The sequence below is a fragment of the Dendrobates tinctorius genome, unplaced genomic scaffold (assembly GCF_039654945.1).
Source record: "Dendrobates tinctorius isolate UK_male_01 unplaced genomic scaffold, ASM3965494v1 ptg000032l, whole genome shotgun sequence".
Lineage (NCBI taxonomy): Eukaryota > Metazoa > Chordata > Amphibia > Anura > Dendrobatidae > Dendrobates > Dendrobates tinctorius.
The window spans coordinates 3,227,335-3,252,999 of record NW_027361700.1 but is presented as its reverse complement, the minus strand read 5'-3'; the positions used below and the strand labels follow the sequence as shown (position 1 = coordinate 3,252,999).

The 25,665-nt window shown below is 45.2% G+C and overlaps 1 protein-coding gene across 1 annotated transcript in view; it reads right to left on the bottom strand.

Annotated features, from left to right (window-relative positions):
• Positions 1–25,665, bottom strand: part of RETREG3 (reticulophagy regulator family member 3) — a 53,232-nt gene that overhangs the window by 19,715 nt on the left and 7,852 nt on the right. Inside the window, exons 2-3 of the mRNA XM_073572316.1 lie at positions 10,969–11,075; positions 5,059–5,089 (exon numbers count right to left, since the gene is read on the bottom strand). Of these exons, the coding sequence (XP_073428417.1) occupies positions 5,059–5,089; positions 10,969–11,075 (138 nt within the window). The remainder of the gene's footprint in view (positions 1–5,058; positions 5,090–10,968; positions 11,076–25,665) is intronic.

The window sequence follows — 25,665 nt, the reverse complement described above, 5'->3', positions numbered from 1 at the left end:
GATCTGCTCCGTCTGAACATGGTAATGCTTACGTTTAACTGTTAACAAACCACAGATGTTATTAAAAATGAAATATGCATCTGAAAGGTGTGTTTGACTCACCTGGAAGCAGCCTGTAACCGCAGCTACAGCCCGTCAGGCGCAATAAATGCCGGCACCTCACCCCGAGTGGTGATTAGACGGGAGCTTAGGCAAAGGCTGCAAAAGACACCGAGGAACACGAGAGAGGACACTCCTGACTCACCTGAAAATGAGACAGTGGCGCCGGACCGGTGTAGTAAATGTACCTCGGGTACGTTTGAGTTACCAGAAAGACGGCATGTATTGACAAACATGTCTGGTAGAGGCCCATCCAAGTACCCAATAAGGGATAGGACACTGCTGCAATAGAACGCGAGAAACTTGAAGGCTAGAGCGTCTAACTCACCTGAGTACGGTACCGAACACCAGTACCACTGAAGTAGTGAACTTCGGGCATGTCTCCACCGTAATACGGCTGTTCGAACTACTGTACCTTGTAGGTGGTGCTTTTGAAGCCTGTATAGCAGATATAGCACAGCTGCAATCGGCTCTAAGTATCCTGTGAACAAATCAGCGTGGAGAGAACCCGGAGAAGGGTATAAGAGACAGCCCTTTCTGTGCTGCGGTCTAGGTCTGGATACCTGACGGCATTAGGCAGAATAACGGCTTCTGTGTTGCGGTCTAGGTCAGGATACCTGACGGCATTAGGCAGAATAACGGCTTCTGTATTGCGGTCTAGGTCAGGATACCTGACGGCATTAGACAGAATAACGGCTTCTGTGTAGCTGTCTAGGTCTGAATACCTGACGGCATTAGGCAGAAGAACAGCATCTGTGTTGCAATCTAGGTCTGGATACCTGATGACATCAGATAGAATAACGACTTCACGTGTAGCAAGCCGTACCACGAAGTCTGTAGTAAAAGTAGAGTCTGACCAGTCAATTCTTCTGACGGTAGAACCGTAGCTGCTTAGAGCCGTATGAAGCCCGCGTCCGGAGGGGGCTGCAGAAAAAAGGGAAGGGCGAGTGCCTGTGGGCAGTAGATGTGGGAGCAGATGCTATGCCAGGGCTCCAGCACCTTTATGTGTGAAGCAATGGCTGAGTGGTGCTCTGCTGAAATCAAGGCACATATGTGCAATGGCCGAAAAACCCAACAGCCGAGACAGAATCAGAGGAAAACGTGCGAGTGAAACCTTCTACCAGATCAACGCCATGCGTCAAACACAGAAGACAGCAGCGTGGCTCTACAAGGCTCTGTGTGCCATGACATCAGACATACTGATGTACTAGAGGCTGTGCGGCAGAAGATTACATTTACGCCTGTAAATTACACGACTCCGGAGTACTATTACGGCAGTGACTGTACAGTTCTAGCGCACAAATACTTCATAGACTGTACGGCTCCAGAAAACCATTACGTTAGTGGCTGTACTGCTCCAGAGACTGTACGACTATAGCGCCTATCACGTGAGACGCAATTGCTAAGGTGGATTCTCTGCTCCGACACGGTACCTACGTAAAGTGTGGCCCTGCTTAATTATTCTATGAGGGGCTTATATTCCGCAATGTCCCTGATTCGGCTGAAGGGAGCTAGGTAGCGCTGGGAAAATATGTGCAAGTGAGAGCAAAACTGTGCGGTGACGACGACCGCGCTGCCCGCAGGCAGGATATAGTCATCCCCAGTACTCACATCCATATGGCACCTCAGAGCCCCCACCTGCCCGCATCAGAAAGGTCGCACTGTGCAAAACTCCACTCTGCACAGCGTAGGAGGGGGCGGAGCTAACCGTCCGCTCTGGGATCAGTAAAATGGCGGTGAGGAAATACTCTCTGCGCCACAAGGGAAGCCGGCCGGAGGGCGGAGCTTGCGCCAAGGGGAGACGGCGGGAAAAAGCCCGCCCGAAATGAGAGGACGGGGGGGGTTGCAAAGCTACCGCGGACTAGGCCGCAATTGAAGCCGGGGCCTAGATTAGACCCAGGAGACAGCCAAAAGGGGAGGGGTGGCGCGGAGGCCCGAAAAAAATCTGGAACTATCCCCTGGATCCTCCCAGAAAGGTAGTCGGGTGTGGGGGGGAAGCGGTGGGGCGGGAGCCCCGCGCCGAGGAAAGCAGGCTGCCGCCCACCGTCGCCTATACTGCTGAGTAGGGAACCAGCTGAGGGGAGCCTGGAGCACACAGCACTCGGCGAGGAAAGGTGATGGGAATTGCCAACCTGAGCAGGGAATAAGCTCCCCACATGAGCGGCCGGAGAGCAGCCAGGGATAGGGGAGGGCTTTCCTCTTCTTTGCCTATCTTCTTACGTTTACCTCTTTCCCGGTGTCAGACGTCCGGAAACCTGTTGCAGGACGTCACGTCTCATCCAACTAACAGGCTCTGGTGGGCGAGTAGGTGGGAGACGAAGGGCCAGGACCAGGTCTGGATCACCTAAGCACGCTTCTGTGCTAGGGGTTTGGGTCCTGCCGGCTAGACATATGAGGATACGGGGGTGGCAGTACACGCCGTACTCAGTCTCTTTGTGGGAGTACAGTTGTGACCTTTCACACTGTATCCCTCCTGGTACCTGAAAAGGAACGACGCACACTGAGGTAGATAAGGGTCTAATGAAAGACCCGTGTCCACCTCCTACTGACACTAAGCTAAAACTGATCATCCTACTTCCTGTCGGTGGGGTGTACACTGCAGAGGAGGAGCTAACTTTTTTCTGCATAGTGTCAGCCTCCTAGTGGCAGCAGCATACACCCATGGTTTCTGTGTCCCCCAATAAGGCGATAGAGAAACATTCTTTATCTTTCAAAAGAACGATTTGGCATGGTAAATTTTATTGGTCGATCAAAAGCACTGGATGTATTACAGGTCAGAAAATCCAAAAACAGCCAATATAGTCAGATGTGTTTACTTCTCATCGGGGGAAACAAGTATTCAAAACGACTGCTCGTTGTCCCATTCTGTCTTGTTAGAGGGGGCGTTTATAGGCCACATTTTATCCTCTGATGAGATTTACCGCTGTGGCCAGACATTGGCTTCTACCAGTCACTGAGGCACATTACATTCCCACCCTTTACAAGGCCATATATAGGATCCCACAACCTAGTAAGGTGCCAAGTAAGCTTCCGAGAACCAAGCAGGTGGGATGAATGTAATGAGATCTTTAGTTCCTTGCACCTTGTCTGTGTGGCCATAACAATTCTCCGTACACTGTCTGGCATTGCCTGCAACTCCCACTAATAATCCTTAGGATTACAATTTATTTCGGGGCTGCTGATAAACACTTATATTAGGCCAGCTGCCAGAAATGCTGTAGATATAGTATATCCTGACTTCAGCAAAGCATTTAACAAAGTATCTCACACCATGCTTATTGAAAAAAGTGACTAAATATGGAATGGACAAGGCAAATTTTAGGCTAGTTTCACACTAGCGAATGGCAGAGCTGCGGAGGGATACGGACTTCCTCCGTGAAGTTCCGCCCACTGTCGCTCCTCCTCCGTTCAGCTCCGCCTACGTCTGCATGCAGCCTGCGTACCCCATCTTTAGCATTGGGTACGCAGACCATGCCGACGTATGCGGATGCCTCCGCATCGTTTTGACGGTGCAGCAACCTGCGCCGAACGCAACGTGTTGCATTTTGTTGCGGTCACTGCACCATCAAAACGACACATGCGGAGGCATCCGCATACATATGCACGGCCTGTGTACCCAATGCTAAAGAAAGGGTATGCAAGCCACATGCCGACGTAAGCGGAGCTGCACAGATGAGGTGGGGCAGTGGGTAGAGCATCACGGAGGAAGTCCACATCCCTCCGCAGCTCTGCCATACCCTAGTGTGAAACTAGCCTTAGGTGGATTCATAACTGGCTTAGTGATCAGACCCAACGAGTGGTCGTAAATGGCTGCACATCCAGTTGGAAGAATGTCTCAAGTGGGGTACCACAGGGCTCGGTATTGTTCAACATCTTTATCAATGATTTAGATGAAGGAATTAAGGGTATACTGATTAAATTTGCTGATGACACAAAGCTAGGAGGGATAGCTAATACTAGAGAAGAGAGAGAGAGGATTCAAAAAGATAAATAACCTGGAGCAGTGGGCAGCAACTAACAGAATGGTTTTTAACAGGGAAAAATGCAAAGTACTACATCTGGGCAATGAAAATGAAAAACGCATATACAGAATGGGAGGAATAGGGCTAAGCAACAGCACATGTGAAAAAGACTTGGGTATACTAATAGATCACAGTCTGAATATGAGTCAACAGTGTGATGCAGCAGCAAAAAAGGCAAATGCAATTCTAGGATGTATTAACAGAAGCATACAGTCTAGATCACGTGAAGTCATTATTTCCCTCTACTCCTCTTTGGTCAGACCTCATCTGGAATATTGTGTCCAGTTATGGGCACCACATATTAAAAAATACCAACAAACTAGAGCAAGTTCAGAGAAGAGCGACCCGAATGGTGACCGGTCTGCAAACCCTGTCTTATGAGGAAAGGTTGCAGGATTTGGGAAAGTTTAGTTTGCAAAAGAGAAGACTGAGAGGAGACTTAATAGCTGTCTTCAAATATCTCAAGTGCTGTCACATTGTAGAAGGATCATCTTTATTCTCATTTGCACAAGGAAAGACTAGAAGCAATGGGATGAAACTGAATGGGAGGAGACACAGATTAGATATTAGAAAAAACTTTTTAACAGTAAGGGTGATCAATGAGTGGAACAGACTGCCTCGAGCAGGGCTGTGGAGTCGGAGCCCATTTTGGTGGAGTCAGTGTCATGGAAATTGAGGAGTCAGAGGTTTGGCTTACCAACTCCACAGCCCTGGCCACAAGAGGTGGTGAGTTCTCCTTCAATAGAAGTCTTCAAACAGAGGCTGGACAGACATCTGTCTGGGATGATTTAGTGAAACCTACACTGAGCAGGGAGTTGGACCAGATGACCAGGAGGTCCCTTCCAACTCTACCATTCTATGATTCTACTGTGGTGTATAGTGTATATGAAATGCAGGATTTTAGCTAATTTCCCATTATCTACAGTCCCAACCTCACCTTTCATTATCCATCTCATTGGATCTTGCAGCTGAAATGTTAGAGAGAAAGTGTTAATCATCAGAAAATAATGCACCAAAACATAAAATGGCTCTAAGTTTTGCTTTTTTAGACGGAGATTCCTTTATGATGATCAATGCCCTAACTGAGCTATAAAAGGAGAGGAGTTGTCTTAATTTGTTTCATTAACAAACAAACCTTCATACATAGATGATGTATAATGTTACATTTCCTTCTTGTGAATTGTACATGTTAAAGCAAAAATCTTACAAACGAAGATTTATAAGGATTTCAATTACACAATCATAATGATACATAAGGTTCATAGAGCGACAGACACGGAAAGAAGATGTTATTTCAAAGATCTGTATGTCTATACCGCAAAACAACATATCAAAAAGATTACTGTACATTCTTAATCCTAAAATAACAAGAAACTATTCTATCTTTCATATTCTATTAATATGACAACGTTACTTTTATTATCTGTGTATTGAGATGGTAAGATGGGACGAGTTCCAAAAGTCCGAGACTTTAAAAAATTCCCCCCAGACAACCTCTATTTTGATAAACTGTGCGTTCATAAGGTATTATCGAATTAACCAACTCAATCCAAGACCCAAAAGAAGGGCAAAGGCTACCCATCCAGCGCAAAGCCAACAGTTTCCCGTAGAAAAATCTTAATATAGAGTCCCCGTATTCCCTCTTCCAAGATGCCAAATAAGCAAACTAACGGATAGAAGGGAACTGGGACAGATATTAAGGAAGACCACAATGAAATTACTTCCCGCCAAAAGGATAAAATAACTGGACAACTCCATATATGTGCAAAATCCGCATTCAGCACATGACCCCTCAAGCATTTGGGTCCGTCCGATTTTAAATAGTCTTAAAGGGGTAAGATATGACTGAGGTATAATTTAATCATTTTGTTGTTGGCAGAGGGGGAACCTTGGCTGGAGATTCCAAGATCTCCTTCCAATCCTCTTCCTGAATATCAGGAATCAAAAGCTTCCACGTCTCTTGTACCATTACTGGAGCAGATTCAACACCCACAGACAACATATGGATACAAAGCAGAGATGAGGCCTTGAGATTTAAGGATTCCTATTAAAGGCCAGGATGATAATTTAAATCATGCCCATATTTTGTAAGTGAATTTGAATTGCTGTTTTAAGTTGGAGATACTGGAAAAAAAAAAAAGATGGAACCTTGGAATTCTGTATTTAGATTGCATTTGTTCAAAGGACATTAGGATTTTTTGATCATATAGATCTTCTAGTAGAGACATTTTGTGAAGCCCCAAACTGACTAGATGGATGATTTAGCAATATAGGGAAACAAGTATTTTGCCATAGGGCCATTTCCGCTATATCATCAGCAAAGTGAACCACCTTCTTAACCTGTCTCCAAACTGATCGCGCTAATTTAAGGAAAGGCAATGATCTGGGGACACTTGGTTTATCCGCTTCCAAGAAACCCAATAAGCAGTCAACCTTAGCAGCATGAGCCAAATGACTCTCTGAATTAGGTAGAAGGGAATTATGCATCCATTTTCTTATTGCTGCCAAGTAGAGTTCAGTGACTTTGGTCGGATCAGGTTTCGTGAAACCCGAATGAAACAAAATTTGAGTCTGATGAAACTGGTCCGACTAGGGCAAAAAAAAAGTCGGAGTTTCATCTGAAACCAAACCCCAGTGCAAGTCAATGGGGAATAAAAGTCGGCATTGAGTGGATGAATGTCATCCGCTCAATGCCGCCTTTTATTCCCCATTGACTTGCACTGGGGTCGGGTTTCGGACGAAACTCCGACTTTTTTTTTGCCCTAGTCGGACCAGTTTCATCAGACTCAAATTTTGTTTCATTCGGGTTTCACGAAACCTGATCCGACCAAAGTCGCTTAACTCTACTGCCAAGTAATATAAAAAGAAATCAGGTAATGCTGCTAGTCCCTTTCGCTTAGGTCTATGGAGGGTAGACAATTTAAGTCTTGCACTTCCCCATATCAACAAAGAGATCAATGAATTAAGAAATGAGAAAAAGGACTTGGGATTAGTACTGCGCAATCTTGGAGAATATAACTGAAGTTAGGAAGTAGAATCATTTTGATGAAATTTATTCGTCCAGGTACAAATAACAGCAATTTATTCCAAGAGCGAAGTGGAGTTCAGCATATTCTAATAATGGGAAAACATTCGACTGTAAATCATTTTTGCTGTATCTTTGTATAGTTATTCCTAAATGTTTAGAACTAGACACAACAGGTAAGGGTGACGATAGTTACATGTGATCCCGTGGGCATTAATGCAGATTTATCCCAATTTCTATCTAATAGGAAGAGCTAAGAGGACTGGGGATAGAGGAAACCACTGACATGTTCCTCTTCCCAGGAAGACGGGCTCAGACGTGGTATTATTAATTACTATCCAGGCTTTAGGGGCCCTGTATTGCATAAGAACCCATTTACCGAACTTAGGACCAAACTCAAACTTTTGTAAATAGGCAGATAAAGAATCAAAAGCTATAGCTGCATCCAGCGAGGCCCAATTGTCAGGCATTACAGAGCTATATTGAACAACTAGCTGAAGAGCCCGGCGCTGCCCAGGCATAGTAACTAACTATGGTTAGTTATAACAAATTATAATTATCCTCCATCCCATAATCCCGTGCCTATATACCAATCATACATCCTCCATCCCATAGTCTCGTGCCCATATACCCATCATACATCCTCCATCCCATAGTCCCATGCCCATATACCCATCACACATCCTCTATCCCATAGTCCCATGCTCATATACCCATCATACATATCCTCCATCCCATAGTCCAGTGCCCATATACTCGTCATACATATCCTCCATCCCATAGTCCAGTGCCCATATACCCATCACACATCCTCCATCCCATAATCAACCATTATGACATCACAATGAGCGGCGGGGCTTGCAACCTATGATGACATCAGCGTCGCCATGGAAACCATTATGACATCATAATGAGGGGCAGGGCTTGATGCGCACACACTCTTTCCCCCATTATGTAGACAGGGGCAAAATTGTTTGGTGAATTGGAACACGCAGGGTTAAAATTTCGCCTCACAACATAGCTTAGGACGCTCTCGGGGTCCAGACGTGTGACTGTGCCAAATTTTGTGGCTGTAGCTGCGATGGTGCGGATGCCTATCTCGGACATACACACACACCCCCCCACATACATACATATACACACTTTGAGCTTTATATATTAGATGGCCCATATACCCATCATACATATCCACCATCCCATAGTCGAGTGCCCATATACCCATCACACATCCTTCATCTCATAGTCCCATGCCCATATACCCATCATACATATCCTCCATCCCATAGTTCCGTGCCTATATACCCATCATACATATCCTCCATCCCATAGTTCCGTGCCTATATACCCATCATACATATCCTCCATCCCATAGTTCCGTGCCTATATACCCATCATACATATCCTCCATCCCATAGTCCCGTGCCCATATACCCGTCATACATAGCCGCCATCCCATAGTCCAGTGCCCATATACCCATCATACATATTCTCCATCCCACAGTCCCATGCCCATATACCCATCATACATATTCTCCATCCCATAGTCCCATGCCCATATACCCATCATACATATCCTCCATCCCATAGTCGAGTGCCCATATACCCATCCTCCATCCCATAGTCCCATGCCCATATACCTATCAAACATATCCGCCATCCCATAGTCCCGTGCCCATATACCCGTCATACATAGCCACCATCCCATAGTCCCGTGCCCATATACCCATCACACATCCTCCATCCCATAGTCAACCATTATGACATCATAATGAGGGGTGGGGCTTGCAACCTATGATGACAGCAGCGTCACCATGGCAACCATTGTGACATCATAATGAGGGGCGGGGCTTGATACGCACACACTTTGTCCCCAGTATGTAGATAGGGGCAAAATTGTTTGGTGAATTGGAACGCGCAGGGTTAAATTTTGCCTCACAACATAGCTTAGGACGCTCTCTGTGCCAAATTTTGTGGCTGTAGCTGCGACAGTGCGGATACCTATCCCGGACATACACACATACATACATACATACACACACACACACTTGAGCTTTATATATTAGACTAGCTGAAGAGCCCAGCGCTGCCCGGGCATAGTAACTAACTGTGGTTAGCTATAGCAAATTATAATTATCCTCCATCCCATAGTCCCGTGCCCATATACCCATCATACATATCCACCATCCCATAGGCCCGTGCCCATATACCCATCACACATCCTCCATCCCATAGTCCAGTGCCCATATACCCATCACACATCCTCCATCCCATAGTCAACCATTATGACATCATAATGAGCGTCGGGGCTTGCAACCTATGATGACATCAGCGTCACCATGGCAACCATTATGACATCATAATGAGGGGCGGGGCTTGATACACACACACACTTTCTCCCCAGTATGTAGATAGGGGCAAAATTGTTAGGTGAATTGGAACGTGCGGGGGTTAAAATTTCACCTCACAACATAGCTTAGGACGCTATCAGGGTCCAGACGTGTGACTGTGCCAAATTTTGTGGCTGTAGCTGCGACGGTGCGGATGCCTATCCCGGACACACACACATACATACATACATACATACATACACACTTGAGCTTTATATATTAGATGAGATTGAAGATAAATAGGAGATTGAAGATAGACACCATCTTAGGTAAGTTTTCAGAGTATTCCAAATTAAATTAATATTTGGAGGTTTTGAGCGAATTGAAATAAAACAATCCAACTGGTCTGGTATTCTTTCTTTAGAGCCAATTTCAGCCAGAATGGATTCAACTTCCAGAATGGTTTATGAGTGACCTGGCTAAATCTATGCATGAGTATTACGGGACTATGATCCGAGATACCTCTACTCCTATGCTCCACATCATCGAGAAAGAGTATGTTTGGTTCAAGAGTGACAAGTTAATTCCCTCTTAAGTAGGTGGCGTAACCTCACTAAATCTAGCCACCCACTACCTTCCATATACTGTACATTGACAGGCTAGAGGGAGAGGGAGTCACCCGGGAAACATCATCCCCAATTAGGCAGCAGGAGCCAGCTGTCAATCATCATGACACCAGTAGTCCCGCCCTGTCAGCAGGAAGAGAAACTGTTGCTCTGTTGACAGGGAGCAGCGGTCAATGACCAGCGCTGGGTACAACAAACAGGTAGTTGCTTCCATTAGCTACCTTTATCTCCCATCTAATGGATTTATGTATCAAAAGAGACACACCTTCTTTGATTTGAGAGAAGACTTTAATTCTTTTCCGAGGGGGATCAAAGTTTTCCCGTTGGAACAGAACTGTGCACGTGGTATCTTCCTGCATGTTTAGTACCAAGCGGCTGAAGTGAGCAAGAAAAGCAGGTACCAACTGTACTGCAAGACTGGGACTTTACTTGTCTGTCTGTGTGCAAAGAGTCGGGGTGCTCACTGACTGTGTCTTTGTAAACTCAGCCATGATTACCACCCCGTGCCACCTTGTTACAGCTACTCACACTGCTGTCCACCATGTGATCTAATACTGGAGATACCAGTGGTGCTGAGGTAAGAAGAGGCTGCTCACAGTCACACTACTGTCCACCCAGTCTTTTTGAATGCTGGCTGTCTGCTATGAAATGATGATAGCTTGACAGTACATGGTATAAATTATATCCAGGTCACAGTGGCAGAGTCCTACTGCACATTCTCAAATGAACCAGTCTCACAACAAGACAGTGGCAATATTAATTCTGGTGATTACCTCCCTAAACAAAAGGAGTATGATTTGCTAATTTAAGGTATTCAGGAAATTATAACTTTACAGTGATTTTCTTTATTTTACCACATTATTTCTCACCTCCAAGTTCAGGCCAAATTTTGTTCTTCCACTGGTCCACACAGATGAGGATCATCAGCCCAAACGCTGCTAAGAACACGATTCTGAGAGACGTCAAGGCAAAAAACCTACAAGAAGGAGATTTTTAGGTTATCAATAATTTCGGTCAGTCAGATTTGTTGTTTTGTAGTTTTCCAGTAAAAAAAAAAAAAAAAAAAAAAATTATATATCCACACTAACTTTCCAAAATCCCTCCACTTGGGATCCAGTCCCATCAGCGAAACAACAATGCATCCGGAAACACCATTGTCACACCATATCTGAAAATCTGTTGGCTGGTTCAGAGATGTTCAGATGTTTGTTTGCTTTTTTTATAGGAGACAACTTGTACTCATTTAGGACTTCCATCAATAAGCTGGAACCACTACAAAGATCACCTCCTTCTCTGGAGGACCCAGAGTTTAGTGCTTGTGTAAAGGGATGTGTGATGCGTTTCTTTTCCCCTGAGGCGGCGCTGAAGGAAACGTGAACACTTACTGTCAGGATTCATGGATATTTTTGGGACCTCTTCTGTTTTTGGAGTTTCCAAAGCACACAACCCTATTAGTACTGCACGAGCGCATCAGAGAGTTGGGGCTCACACATAGGATATGCTGTCAGTCGGAGACCCCATTAACTGTGGATGTGCCATTACAGAAAGACAGAAGTAGAAATTCTACATGATGCCAGCTGTGAGAACAAGGATGGCACGGGCACTCATCGCCAAGATTATAATAAAATGTACTTGATGGATTGTGGCCGGTATAGTTAATCTGGTTAGATGAAATGCTTTCTCTATGTCGGAGCTCAGCCCAAGCTTTTATACAAGACTGACAAAAATGAGGACAATCCAATCCTTACAAAATAGAGGCAATGGCTGTGCTGGGAGATCATATTCAGTGTTACAAGGCAGCATGCTTGAAGTATGACCCTAGGGGTTCCCATACATCATAGACAGGCCAGGACCGGACTGGCCATCTGGCAATTCTGCAAATGCCAGAAGGGCCTGTCTGGTTGTGGGCCGCCTTGTCCGCTACATTGCTAACAGAATTGGTGTTCTCAAGACAGCCATACTGTTAAGAGTTGTGATGAAGCACAAAGTCGCTGCCTCCATCACTTATCCCAGCAGGCCACGGGTATCATTAGAAATATTGGACTTGAAGTAAATCTTGCTTTCCTCCATCCGGGGTAATATTAGTAATGTACCCTATCTGGTGCTTGGGGACGGGGACAACATGGGCCTGTGTGATTGCAAATACCAGGGCTGAATTTCAGTCCCATTCAATACCTGTAGACAGCAATTCTTAAAAGGGAACCTGTCACTACATTCAGGGTGCCCAAATCAGCATCAGACACCCGCTCTGCGACTACAGGTATATCATACTCTGAATCGCTGCAGCATTTCAGAGAAAACATGCTTAAAAAAAAACAAAAAAAAACCTGTCTTGGGGACCACGGTCAGAAAACTAACTAGCCCGGGGCGGTCTCCTGGTGGGTAGTCCACGCCTATCTCCAGGTGACTGACTGGTATCTACCATGCATTTACATTTTTAATTTCCATAAGTCTTATGCCGGCTTAGCACTCTCCACAAGGATAAACATTGCCACTTACACCACCAGTCAGAGGCTTCTTTACCTACCCAAATCTGTACTCCCGCTTTGCACTGATGACTGGCAAACACCCGAAACAAGTGTCTGCAAATGGCGTGTTTGGATTGGTTTCTTATCCCAAGTCATGTGAGAAGGCTTGTTAAAGGATCATTAATGGCTTTTATTATTGCTACAACCAAAAGGTGGCACTAGATTTCTAGTCCTCTTCCTTTCTGAAGAGGCCATTTGATTAATAGGTCTCTCCCTATAGATGCAACTGAAGCGGTGCGGGGAGAAGTCGGCTGAAAGCCGCGCCGTACTTTTCAGGTCTCTCCCTATAGTCCCTGGCTGGCCTTACCTTCTTTTCTTTTTAAGCATGCTTGACTGCAATCATACAGCCAGGCTAGGATGCATGTGGCTCAGGTCCAGGCTATGATTTATGTGGGTCACGCAGCATATATCTAGTGACCGGATCCCTGCTCAGGTTGTCTGAATGTGCATTTATTCTCAATGGTGGGAGGGAAATACAGTACACTTGAATCTAATGAAATCTTACATCTCCACTTGCATAGAGCACCAAGTTTCATCCTCGGGGTCAGGCTGCATTCACACCTCCGTGGGAAATGTCTGTATGCTGCCTTATTCTTTATTGGACACCACTCCGACCCAGTGAGTATCTAAACCCATACTCAAAATTGGATCAGAATAAGAAAGTTTCACAGATCTCATTCTCAGAGATGGGATTTTAATGGATGCATTCAGACATCCATTCTACGAAATCGGTCCATGTGCCATCTGGAGTTATAAAAACAATACGCTGACAACTAGGTGAAAATGGTGAGAACCTAAAACAAAGCTGATGTGACAGAAGGAAGATTATTTTGCTCTGATTTCTGCCGCTTTGGAATACTTTGTTTTCACAACATCTGATAATGGTGAATCTAAGCACAGACTTATCACATCGGGAAATCTTGTAATTTGTAGTACAAACTGTGTGGTTAAATGTAATTATGACAAATTTGAAAATCGAGTCCAAAGTAGACAACTCCTTTACAGGACTAGATCAGGAAATCCCCAGGGAAGTTAATGCTTTCCTTGCTCAGCAGATTAGAGTGAACAGAATAACAGGAAAGCCTTGTAATCTCCGATGTGTTGGCTTGTCCCCAAGTGACATGCTGAAAGACGCCATGGCTGATAAAGGTGAAACTTTCCCCACCAGCCTGGCGCTGTGCACAACAGGTGTCATCCTAAAGTCTAATACGACAGCTTACCCCGCAGAGAAGTGTGAAGACATTATCTACACCACCAGCTCCACAACACCATATGCCAGCCGGGCAGGCTTACTAGACCAGATGCTCAACAAAACAGCTAAGCCGATAGAACTGTACCTATGTCAGCGTCACCCAGCTTTCCAAGATGCCAGAACGGCACGAAAACTTCAGTATAACGAGATACTTGTTATATCTATGGAATGTGGGGCGGTTGGTTGACAAACCCTACAAGATGCAGAGACAGGCTGCATTCACACCTGCATATATAGAGTTTGGGTCAGGAGACCCACGGCTACTAAAGAAATCTAGGATTGTACATGTCGTGTAAATCCAGGACATGTGACTGCAGCCTCAAGATGCTTTATTTAGTGAAGTGATTTTAATTAAAAATACACAGCTTAAAAAGGGAACCCTTCAGGAGACTGATGCTGCCAAAACCACAAAATACTAACAGGACTCCTCAATATCTGAGCTTTATTCTGAATCACCTCTATACACAAATAAGGAGAAACCAGTCAATCCAGCCTAGCCGGGCAGGTGGAATTCAGAGGTCATCAAACAGGAGACCCTTCGGACACATCCTTCAAACTAGGATTTCTCGAAACGCTGCAGTTTAGCAGAGTTGTTTGTCACAAGGTAGCTTTTCTACATATCATGCCTGCAGGTCCCTTTAAAAAAGACCTTTCACCAAATTTTTCATGTTGAACTGGACACACGATGAAATGGTGGCTGCAGAGTGCAATAAAACTTGTTTTTTTTAATTTTGCTTCTCTGTTGCAGAGATGTTAGTAATCAAAAGTATTTGGCACCTAATGAGTTAACGTTTATCAGATAGTTTTCACTTAGGGCGTGTACTTCTTCCCCCTGTATGACACTGGCCAATCATAAGCAGGTGGCAACACAGCAGCAAAGACCTGACTAAATGGATTTTACAAAATGAACAATCCCATTGAAGCATATCAGTCACAAGATCTCACAATGCAAACTCTGTGGATTATTAAATAGATCTTTTAGGCTTAATGATGTATGGTCCTGATATTTAGAGGAGCACTAATTTGAGCTAGAGTCAGATTCATGAAACTGCTCGTTAAAATAGATTATCTGGGAGTTTCTCTTTTTTATAGGCCTAAGAACTTACAAGCAGGTAGTTAGTTAGTAACTATCTCTCTGGTGCCTATCTCTGCTGGCTCAGAGCAATCCCGGGCCGTTCCTGCTGGCGATTGAGGCTTCCAGTGAGATCACAATGACCAAGCAGCTGGTTATCTTCCGCACTGATCTGTTGATGGGATGTTTCAGCCTCTGTTAAGCTGATTGACAGCCAGATCCACATATCTGCAGGGAGTAGCCTGTCAATCAGCATGCTGTTTGCAGAGCAGCCAGGAAGACCTGCTCTGTTGGCCTGAAGCAGCAAAATTTTCAGCCTGAGCAGTCTGTGAATCCTCTGACCCAGCGCTGAGCAGAATAGACAGGTAGTTGCCAGATCGATGGGGGTCAGGCACCTGAGACAAACACTCCAGCCATATAAATTGACCCCCCTTGAAAAGAGCACATCTCCGGAGGATAGAGATTCTTTTTTTTTTTTTTTCGATGTACGAAAATGTATCACTTAAAACAGATCGTCCACTAATGAACAACCCATAAATCGCTGAATTGCCAATAATAAAAAAACAAAGCATACCTCCCGGGCCCGTGACGTTCTCCAATGCCAGCACTGCCACTCACCAGTTACGTATCAGTGGCATCCACTGATCGGCCTTTCAGTATTCACTCACAGTGGACTTCGGAGGCAGTAAAGGCTGCAGCCAATCATCATCAGCTGTTGATTGACATGTAACCACTGGGAGACAGTGCTAACATTGTCTGACCAGCGCCAACCCAGGGGGTTAACATTTTATTTTTTGGTAGGCAATTTAGCTAAAAAGGGGATTACCCAGTGGTGGACAACTCAAGTTTGGAAAATCCATCCACACAGCAGTTTTTTGCTGTTCCTGTATCAGGAGGATTAACCCGAACGTTGCCAGTCAGTATTGCTCTGTTCCCGAATGACCCACAGACATGGCAGCATATAATCTGCTTTTCAGCTTAAAGGTTTAACATCTCCCCTAAAGTGTTCAGCAGATCTGGGCAGACATCCACGGGAATTTGTATTATAACACAAAAATACTTTTCTCCCCATCATCTAGCAGCAGGCCATCGTAGATTCTAGCGTTACGGAGGGGATGGTTTGACGCTCAACACTAGAATTATAAACAAAATCATAAAAGAACAAAGAGAAATGATTTCTGTATGCCCACTACTGCCAGGCTCCGAGGGCACTGGTGCCAGGCACACATCCTGATCCTCTGATGGTGGATATTGGGAGTCTGAAGTTCTACATCTGCAGAGCAAAGGTTCAGTTATAGGTTGTCGGTGGCCAAAACAAGAATCCAGAGGCCACGATAAGGTTCAGCGCTGGTAGAGGAAAGCAGTCTATACATCAGGTGAATTAGACTTCACCAGACAGTCATTATGGGCTCACCTTAATGTACAGACAAAAAACACATAACAGAGTAACATGCAACTCAGATACCAAAAGGAGTGAGCCCTGCTCGCAAGCTTACAACTATGAGAGGATGGGGGCGACGTGAAAGGTAAATGGTAAAAAGTGCTTGTATTGTATGGTCCAGAGCATTCACATAACACAGCAGGAATCGCTCACCAGCCAGTATGTGTGCAGAACAGATGAGAGTTAGTCCAGCTCACTGTGGTGCATATAGAGTGTGATGCGGAGCAGGGGCGGCGTATCCGCCAAAGCGCCAACGATCAGTAAAAGGAAAATAGTTCTCCAGCCCAACAGAAAAACTGTATTAAGTCTGCAATACACTTTGGTAACAGGTTAAAGCTCGAATATCTATGGGTTTCAGGTGCTAGACGCACCCTTAACCCCTTCATGACCCAGCCTATTTTGACCTTAATGACCTGGCCATTTTTTGCAATTCTGACCAGCGTCCCTTTATGACGTAATAACTCAGGAACACTTCAACGGATCCTAGCGATTCTGAGACTGTTTTTTTGTGACATATTGGGCTTCATGTTAGTGGTAAATTTAGGTCGATCATTTTTGTGTTTATTTGTGAAAAAAACAGAAATTTGGCAAAAATTTTGAAAATTTCGCAATTTTCAAATTTTGAATTTTCATTCTGTTAAACCAGAGAGTTATGTGACACAAAATAGTTACTAAATAACATTTCCCACACGTCTACTTTACATCAGCACAATTTTGGAAACAAAATTTTCTTTTGTTAGGAAGTTATAGGGGTTAAAAGTTGACCAGCGATTTCTCATTTTTACAACGAAATTTACAAAATTTTTTTTTTTTTTTTTTTTTTAGGGACCACATCACATTTGAAGCCACTTTGAGGGGTCTATATGGCAGAAAATACCCAAAAGTTACACCATTCTAAAAACTGCACCCCTCAAGCTACTCAAGACTACATTCAAGAAGATTATTAACCCTTCAGGTGCTTCACAGGAACTATAGCAGCATGGAAGGAAAAATTAACATTTTAATTTTTCCAACAAAAATTTTTTTAGCATCAATTTTTTCATTTTCACATGGGAAACAGGATAAAGTGGATCCTAAAATTTGTTGGCCAATTTCTCTTGAGTACATGTGGTCATAAACCACTGTTTGGGCTCACGACAGGGCTCAGAAGGGAAGGAGCGCCATTTGACTTTTTGATTGGAAAATATGCTGGAATATTAAGCGGTTGCCATGTCGCGTTTGGAGAGTCCCTGTGTGCCTAAACATTGGAGCTCCCCCACAAGTGACCCCATTTTGGAAACTAGACCCCCAAAGGAACTTATCTAGATGTGTGGTGAGCACTTTGAACCCCCAAGTCCTTCACAGAAGATTATATCAGAGCAGAGAAAATGAAAAATCATTTTTTTCCTCAAAAATTATATTTAGCAAGCTAATTTTCACTTTCCCACGGGTAACAGGATAAATTGGACCCCAAAAGTTGTTGTCCAGTTTGTCCTGAGTACGCTGGTACCCCATATGTGGGGGGGAACCACTATTTGTGCGCACGGCAGGGCTCAGAAGGGGAGGAGCGCCATTTGACTTTTTGAATGGAAAATTAGCTCCAATCGTTAGCGGACACCATGTCGTGTTTGGAGAGCCCCTGTGTGCCTAAACTTTGGAGCTCCCCCCACAAATGACCCCATTTTGGAAACTAGACCCCCTAAGGAACTTATCTAGATGCATAGTGAGCACTTTGAACCTCCAGGTGCTTCACAGAAGTTTTAACGCAGAGCCGTGAAAATAATAATTTTTTTATTCTCAAAAAATTATTTTTTAGCCCGCTAATTTTTATTTTCACAATGGTAACAGGAGAAATTGGACCCCAAAAGTTGTTGTCCAGTTTGTCCTGAGTACGCTGGTACCCCATATGTGGGGCTGAACCACTGTTGGGGCACACGTCGGGGATCGGAAGTGAAGTAGTGATGTTTTGAAATGCCGACTTGATGGAATGCTCTGTGGGCGTCATGTTACGTTTGCAAAGCCCCTGATGTGCCTAAACAGTGGAAACCCCCCCACAAGTGACCCATTTTGGAAACTAGACTACCCAAGGAACTAATCTAAATGTGTGGTGAGCACTTTGAACTCCCAAGTGCTTCACAGAAGTTTATAACGCAGAGCCATGAAAATAAATTTTTTTTTTCCCTCAAAAAATGATTTTTTAGCCCACAATTTTTTATTTTCACAAAGGTAACAGGAGAAATTCGACCCCAAAAGTTGTTGTCCAGTTTGTCCTGAGTACGATGGCACCCCATATGTGGGGGTAAACCACTGTTTGGGCACACGTCGGGGTTCGGAAGGGAAGTAGTGACGTTTTGAAATGCTGACTTGATGGAATAGTCTGCAGGTATCATGTTACGTTTGCAGAGCCTCTGATGTGCCTAAACAGTAGAAACCCCCCACAAGTGACCCCATTTTGGAAATTAGACCCCCAAAGTTGTTCTGCAATTTTTCCTGAGTACGCTGATACCCCATATGTGGGGGTAAACCACTGTTTGGGCTCACGTCGGGGCTCGGAATGGAGGGAGCACTGTTTGACTTTTTGAACGCAAAATCAGCTGGAATAAATGGTGGCGCCATGTCGCGTTTGGAGACCCCCTGATGTGCCTAACAGTGGAAACCCCTCAATTCTAACTCCAATCCTAACCCCAACACACCCCTAACCGCAACCCTAATCATAACCCTAATCATAACCCTAACCACAACCCACCCCTAACCCTAATCCCAGCCCTAACCCTAATTGGAAAAATAAAAATATTTTCTTTATTTTATTATATGTGCCTGCCTATGGGGGTGATAAGGGGGGCGGTGATTTACTTTTTTTTTTATTTTGATCACTGTGAGTTTATCACAGTGATCAAAATAAATGAATGAATCTGCCGGCCGGCATACTCCAGCGGGCGCACTGCGCATGCGCCCATTTTCCAAGATGGCGGCGCCCATGCAGGAGGGACGGCGGGACACCGGGAGCCAGAGCGAGGCATAGAAGGTACCGGGGAGGGTGGGGATTAAAATCGAACTGCAGGGGGAGCGGAGGGGGGGGGCAGATCGTGACGGCAACGTCCGATCGCTGCTGTCAGTCCGCCCCCGCCAGCTGGTGTGTGTGTGTGGTCAGGGTAGTGTATCCAGCCATGTCCGATGCTACTGCAGCATTGGCCATGGCTGGATTGTAATATTTCACCAAATTTCATTGGTGAAATATTACAATCGTACTGCGCATGCGCCCGCCATTTTCAAGGGAGCATATTGTGACAGTGGCGGGCAATCGCTATCAGTCCATGGCGGGGGCTGATCAGTGCCGGTGTTGGGGGGGGGGGGGGCAGATCAGTGTCTCCAGCCATGTCCGATGCCACTGCAGCATCGGCCATGGCTGGATTGTAATATTTCATTGATGAAATATTACTATCGCTCTGATTGGCTGTTGAAAGTGAAACAGCCAATCAGAGCGATCGTAGCCAAGTGGGGGCTAAGCCACCCCCCCGTGGTGAAGCACAAAGGGTCCTGTGTGTGCGGGTCGGGTGACCTTTCATTGATCCCGGTCACCCGACCCGCAGGGGGGTATTTATACCATGATGCCTACGTAAGCGTCATGGGTCAGGAAGGGGTTAATCTAAAGTACAGATACAGAGTACTATTAAGTGCATGCAGGGTGTGCGAGAAGAGGATCCAAGGGACCAGATTCTGAGGAAGATTTTAGAAGGACAATAACGGAATAGTTCTATTAGTGAGGTGAGAGGCCAGGCTAAAGAAAAGCGTTTTTAGAGCACACTTAAAGGGCACCTGTCAGGAGGATTGTGCACAGTAACCTACACACAGAGTCAGGTTGGTGCCGTTATACTGATTACAATGATATCTTGGTTGATGGAATCCATCTTGTGGTTGTTGTGTAATCTTTATTTTCAGTTTTGAGATAATGGTATGCTCATGCCCTGGGGTGGCCTGTGGGGGGGGGGGGGGGGGGGGGGGTCTTCAGGTCTCTGAATAGCTATTCATAATGCAGACAGGTCACTGAGGGTGTGTGAACACGCTGCGGAATGCTCTGCGGATTTGTCTACGCAGATTTAGTAAAATCCGCAGGTAAATCTGCAGGTCGGAAGACCTGCGGTTTTATCTGCGGAATACCCTGTGGTTTATCATCTCTACAATGGAGCAGATGGCAAACCGCAGCGGAATCCACAGAAAGAATTGTCATGTCATTTCTTTCTGCGGATTGAAAACCGCAGCAAAACTGCGCGGAAAAATCTGCACCGTCTGCACTGCGGTTTTTGTTTTCCATAGGTTATTATGCTACTGTACACCGCAGCAGAAACTGCTGCGGTTCCGCAGGGCCAAAACCACTGCGGATCTGCAGCAGAATCTGCAGCGTGTGCACACACCCTGATTCCTCTATGTTCTGCCCCCTAGTTTACATACTGAATATTATATATACATATTGGGAAAAAAACACTTTTCTGCAGGCAGGCGATGGCCGTGGCACCTGCGCTGCAGCATAATCGCATGTGTAATATGTTTATAATTAATGTGGCTGAGGGCATCCTGATAGTATAAAAAAAACAGTTGAAAATGGTGCCCGCGCAGTAACAGCTATCGGTGTCTGTAGAGGTGATCCGATAGCTGCTACAACGCAGCCCCCATCTTGCAGAAGGACTTTTTTTCTTCTCCAGCAAGATGTCGCCGCCTGTGCAGTAGCAGCAATCGGATCACCTCTACATACACTGACTGATAGCGGTTACTGTGCGGGCACCATTTTCAAAATTTTTTTATACCATCAGGATAACCTCAGCCACATTAATTATAAACATATTACACATGCGATTATGCTGCAGAGCAGATGCCACATCCAGCGCCTGTCTGCAGAAGGGTTTTTTTTTTAAGTATGTACATATATTTATTATGTAAACTAGGGGTCAGGTCACAGAGGGATCAGTGACCTGTCAGCAGCCATAAAGATGAATGCCCCCCAGTCCATTGCTCCTCCACAGCCCGCCCTGGAGCACAGGTATATCATAAACTCATATAATAATCTTTATATAGCGCCAACATATTCCGCAGCGCTTTACAGTTTAACAGTTTTAAAACACAAGCCATAAGTAACAACGTTAACAATACAATAATTAAAGCAAAATAAGATGACCCTGCTCGTGAGAGCTTACAATCTATAATGAGGTGGGGGAGATACAAAGTACAGGTGTGTATTTACAATGATGTATTTACAATGATGGTCCAGCCATCTTGAGGGAGTGGGGGATAGAGAGATAGTGAATGGGCTACACACGCACAGACAACAACCACAAGACAGATTTCATCAACCAAGGTATCATTGTAATCAGTGTAACGGTGCCAACCTGACACTGTAGGTTACTGTGCACAATCCTGCTGACAGGTGCCCTTTAAAATTGTTGATACTTTCAATTAGTGCAGAGAAGTGGCGCAACACAAGACTAGTCTTGAAGATGTGAATGGGAGGTTTGTATTGTTGAGGATGTTAGTCTTACATCACTAGAACGGAGAGCAAGGGTAGGGTGGTGCAGAATATTAGAGAGCTTTGTGGGTAAGAGTAATAAGTCTATATTGTATTCTGTAGTTGATAGACAACCTGTGTAATGACTGGCACAGGGTAGAGGCACTGGTGTAGCGGCTGGACAGGAATAGGATCCTGGCTGCTGCATTCAGGATAGAATGGAGAGGGAAGGGTTTAGCAAGAGGGAGACTGATTAGAAGAGTTGCAGTAGTCATCTCGTCTCAGCAGACGGGCAGAGCAATCTGGCATCGGCTTATTTGCCTATATAACAAAAGGGATGGTTGCGTTCGGTCTACTTTTGTCCTATGTTTATGGTGGCTGCTAAACTACAGCTTTCTGACATATTGCTATGAGAGGGAAGAGGAAGTCTGAAAATTAGGGCATCAGTAGTCTAGTGTACATAACAGGTAAATTGTAGGGGGGCAGGAGTCAGATCCCCCCACTAATCTTGTTCTGATGGGACTGTCCTAACACCATCAATACTGATCTGTACGATTCCTACTAAAAATTTATGGATGAACACATAACAGGACATTGCTGATTGCCTTGCCAATAGGTAGGCACTCACTTAAGGCCCCCTTCACACGTCCGTTTTTTTAAATACGGACACACGCACACCCATTGTATTCAATGGTGGTGCGCATGTCAGATTTTTCACATGGACCATGTGATCAACCCGCAGACATGTCCTTTTTCCCCCCACAGATGAAATAAGTGCTCTACATGGACACTCTAATGACACACACGGATGACCTAAAAAATACAAAAAGTTATACTTACCTTTCTGCCGATCCATACTTCTCATGCTGGTGTGAGAAAAGGTACTTTGGCACTGTTATTTATTGGTGGGGGCAAGCTAACCGGTCCAATTTTTTTTGTACTTGAGACTGAGGCATGTCCTATAACTCCCAGACTGCTGGAGAAGATTTCCATTGATGAAAATGCTCCAACAGCACAGAAGTAATGAAGAATTGTGACATATCACAATGAGAAAACTCATCGCCTGTTTCCTTGTGAAAGCCATTTATGAAAGTAAAGCAATCCGCAGCATACACAATACAAAAATGAGCTCAGAAACTTAGAGCCTAGGAGCTCTGAATGCCAGAAATAACATAAGAGGATTGATCAGCCAGCAGGTTAATGACTAATGGGTAATTAATCATTTATAGACCAGATGGGAAGGGGCACCACCTGTACAGTACAAAGGGGACCATCCCATGGAGAACCTCGGGGAGAAAGAAATGGAGTGTACTGTAAGGAAGAGGTTAATACCTCATTAAATGGAGCCGAAAAAACTGAGGAAAGAGGAAAGGAAAAAGAAAGTTACCAATTTCTTGGTAGATTTCTAAAATGCAATAATAAACAATTTAGTCAAAAGTACAGTAATAGATACCATAGATATAATCAGTCACCAATAAAAGCGCATGGTCAGATCGATAGGTCACAGAACTCAACGGTGACTCCAAAGATTTTTTTTTAATTCTAGTAAAACTCACGTTACCTGCTGCAGAACCCATTATAAAGAGTAAGTGGAAGCTATTAATTAATGAGTGGTAAATCAACCTCATTCTTTTCTCAAAGAAGTTCTGCAGTAGCTGGAAATGTGAACTGCATGATACACTGAGCCTAGAGATTAAAAACTAAACACAAGATGGCACAGGAGAAGGAACGCTATACAAAAGCAATCTCTGAGGAGGAATGAGGAGTGCCGCTCACATCCATATGATCGGCGGAGTCACGGGAGAAGTCGATCTGTGCAAATGAACAAAACACGGGAAAGCCAAACCAAGAACTTGTGCATTGATGGACTGAATTGCAATCTGATCCATGTCTTTTAGTGGAAGTGAGAGCGCATCCTGACAGTCAATAAACAGTCAAAAGGTCCTTCACAGTCGGACACCTACACTGCAGTGAGACACTGACAGCTACCCACCAGACCTCAGGATAAGTGGATGAAAAATTGATATCACGCCTGTGCTCATCCTATGGGCAAACTGACCCGAAATATCAGCTCTATAAAGGCCAATGAAGGTCCCACAAGCTCATATTCCAGAAGCATCACATGCCTTGATCCTGCCCTTACACAATTAGGTAGTACGTGATCACTACAACCCAATACACAAGGCTGCCATCCCAGCTCGCCAACTACACAAGGCTGCCATCCCAGCTCGCCAACTACACAAGGCTGCCATCCCAGCTCGCCAACTACACAAGGCTGCCATCCCAGATCCCCAACTACACAAGGGTGCCATCCCAGATCCCCAACTACACAAGGGTGCCATCCCAGATCCCCAATACACAAGGCTGCCATCCCAGCTCGCCAAATACACAAGGCTGCCATCCCAGCTCGCCAAATACACAAGGCTGCCATCCCAGCTCGCCAAATACACAAGGCTGCCATCCCAGCTCGCCAAATACACAAGGCTGCCATCCCAGCTCGCCAAATACACAAGGCTGCCATCCCAGCTCGCCAAATACACAAGGCTGCCATCCCAGCTCGCCAAATACACAAGGCTGCCATCCAAGCTCGCCAACTACACAAGGCTGCCATCCAAGCTCGCCAACTACACAAGGCTGCCATCCAAGCTCGCCAACTACACAAGGCTGCCATCCCAGCTCGCCAACTACACAAGGCTGCCATCCCAGCTCGCCAACTACACAAGGCTGCCATCCCAGCTCGCCAACTACACAAGGCTGCCATCCCAGCTCGCCAACTACACAAGGCTGCCATCCCAGCTCGCCAACTACACAAGGCTGCCATCCCAGCTCGCCAACTACACAAGGCTGCCATCCCAGCTCGCCAACTACACAAGGCTGCCATCCCAGCTCGCCAACCACACAAGGCTGCCATCCCAGCTCGCCAAATACACAAGGCTGCAAAACAACCGTGCTAACCATTGAGCTACCGTGCTGCAAAACAACCGTGCTAACCATTGAGCTACCGTGCTGCAAAACAACCGTGCTAACCATTGAGCTACCGTGCTGCAAAACAACCGTGCTAACCATTGAGCTACCGTGCTGCAAAACAACCGTGCTAACCATTGAGCTACCGTGCTGCAAAACAACCGTGCTAACCACTGAGCCACCGTGCTGCAAAACAACCGTGGTAACCATTGAGCTATCGTGCTGCAATACAACCGTGCTAACCACTGAGCCACCGTGCTGCAAAACAACCGTGCTAACCACTGAGCCACCGTGCTGCCCACATATGCATTTCAATGTAAATATGACCTGCCATACACGTTTAGTCTTCTGAGTGTCTTTCAGTCACTTCTGTTTTCCAGAGGAGCCAAGAGGCTAAAAGAAGTGACCCGACCACTCTTCAGGAGTCCTCCACATTGCATGCTCTATACTGAACGATACAAGGAAAAGAAAAGGCTCAGATGACGCCTGTGTGTCCTTAGGCAGTGATTTTCCACAGTACCAGTTTTTCTTAGAAGGAAAAAAAAGTCGCAAAAAGGCCGGAAGCCTGCTAAAGAACCCCACAACATTGGCCAAAAATGATGATGATGATGATGAAAAAAGGGTTTATGACCCCCAAAAGAAAAAAAAAAAAAAAAAAAAAGGGCTGCATTTCCTGGTGTCTTTCTTTTGAAAAATTTGCCAGGTTTGCCTAACTGGGAAAAAAAAAAAAACGTTCATGTACCCTAAGTGAGTTGACCTGAATTAGAGGGAATAAAATGGCTGACCAGTGCATCTGTCCACAGGTACAGGGATACAATATTGGGTGGTCTGTC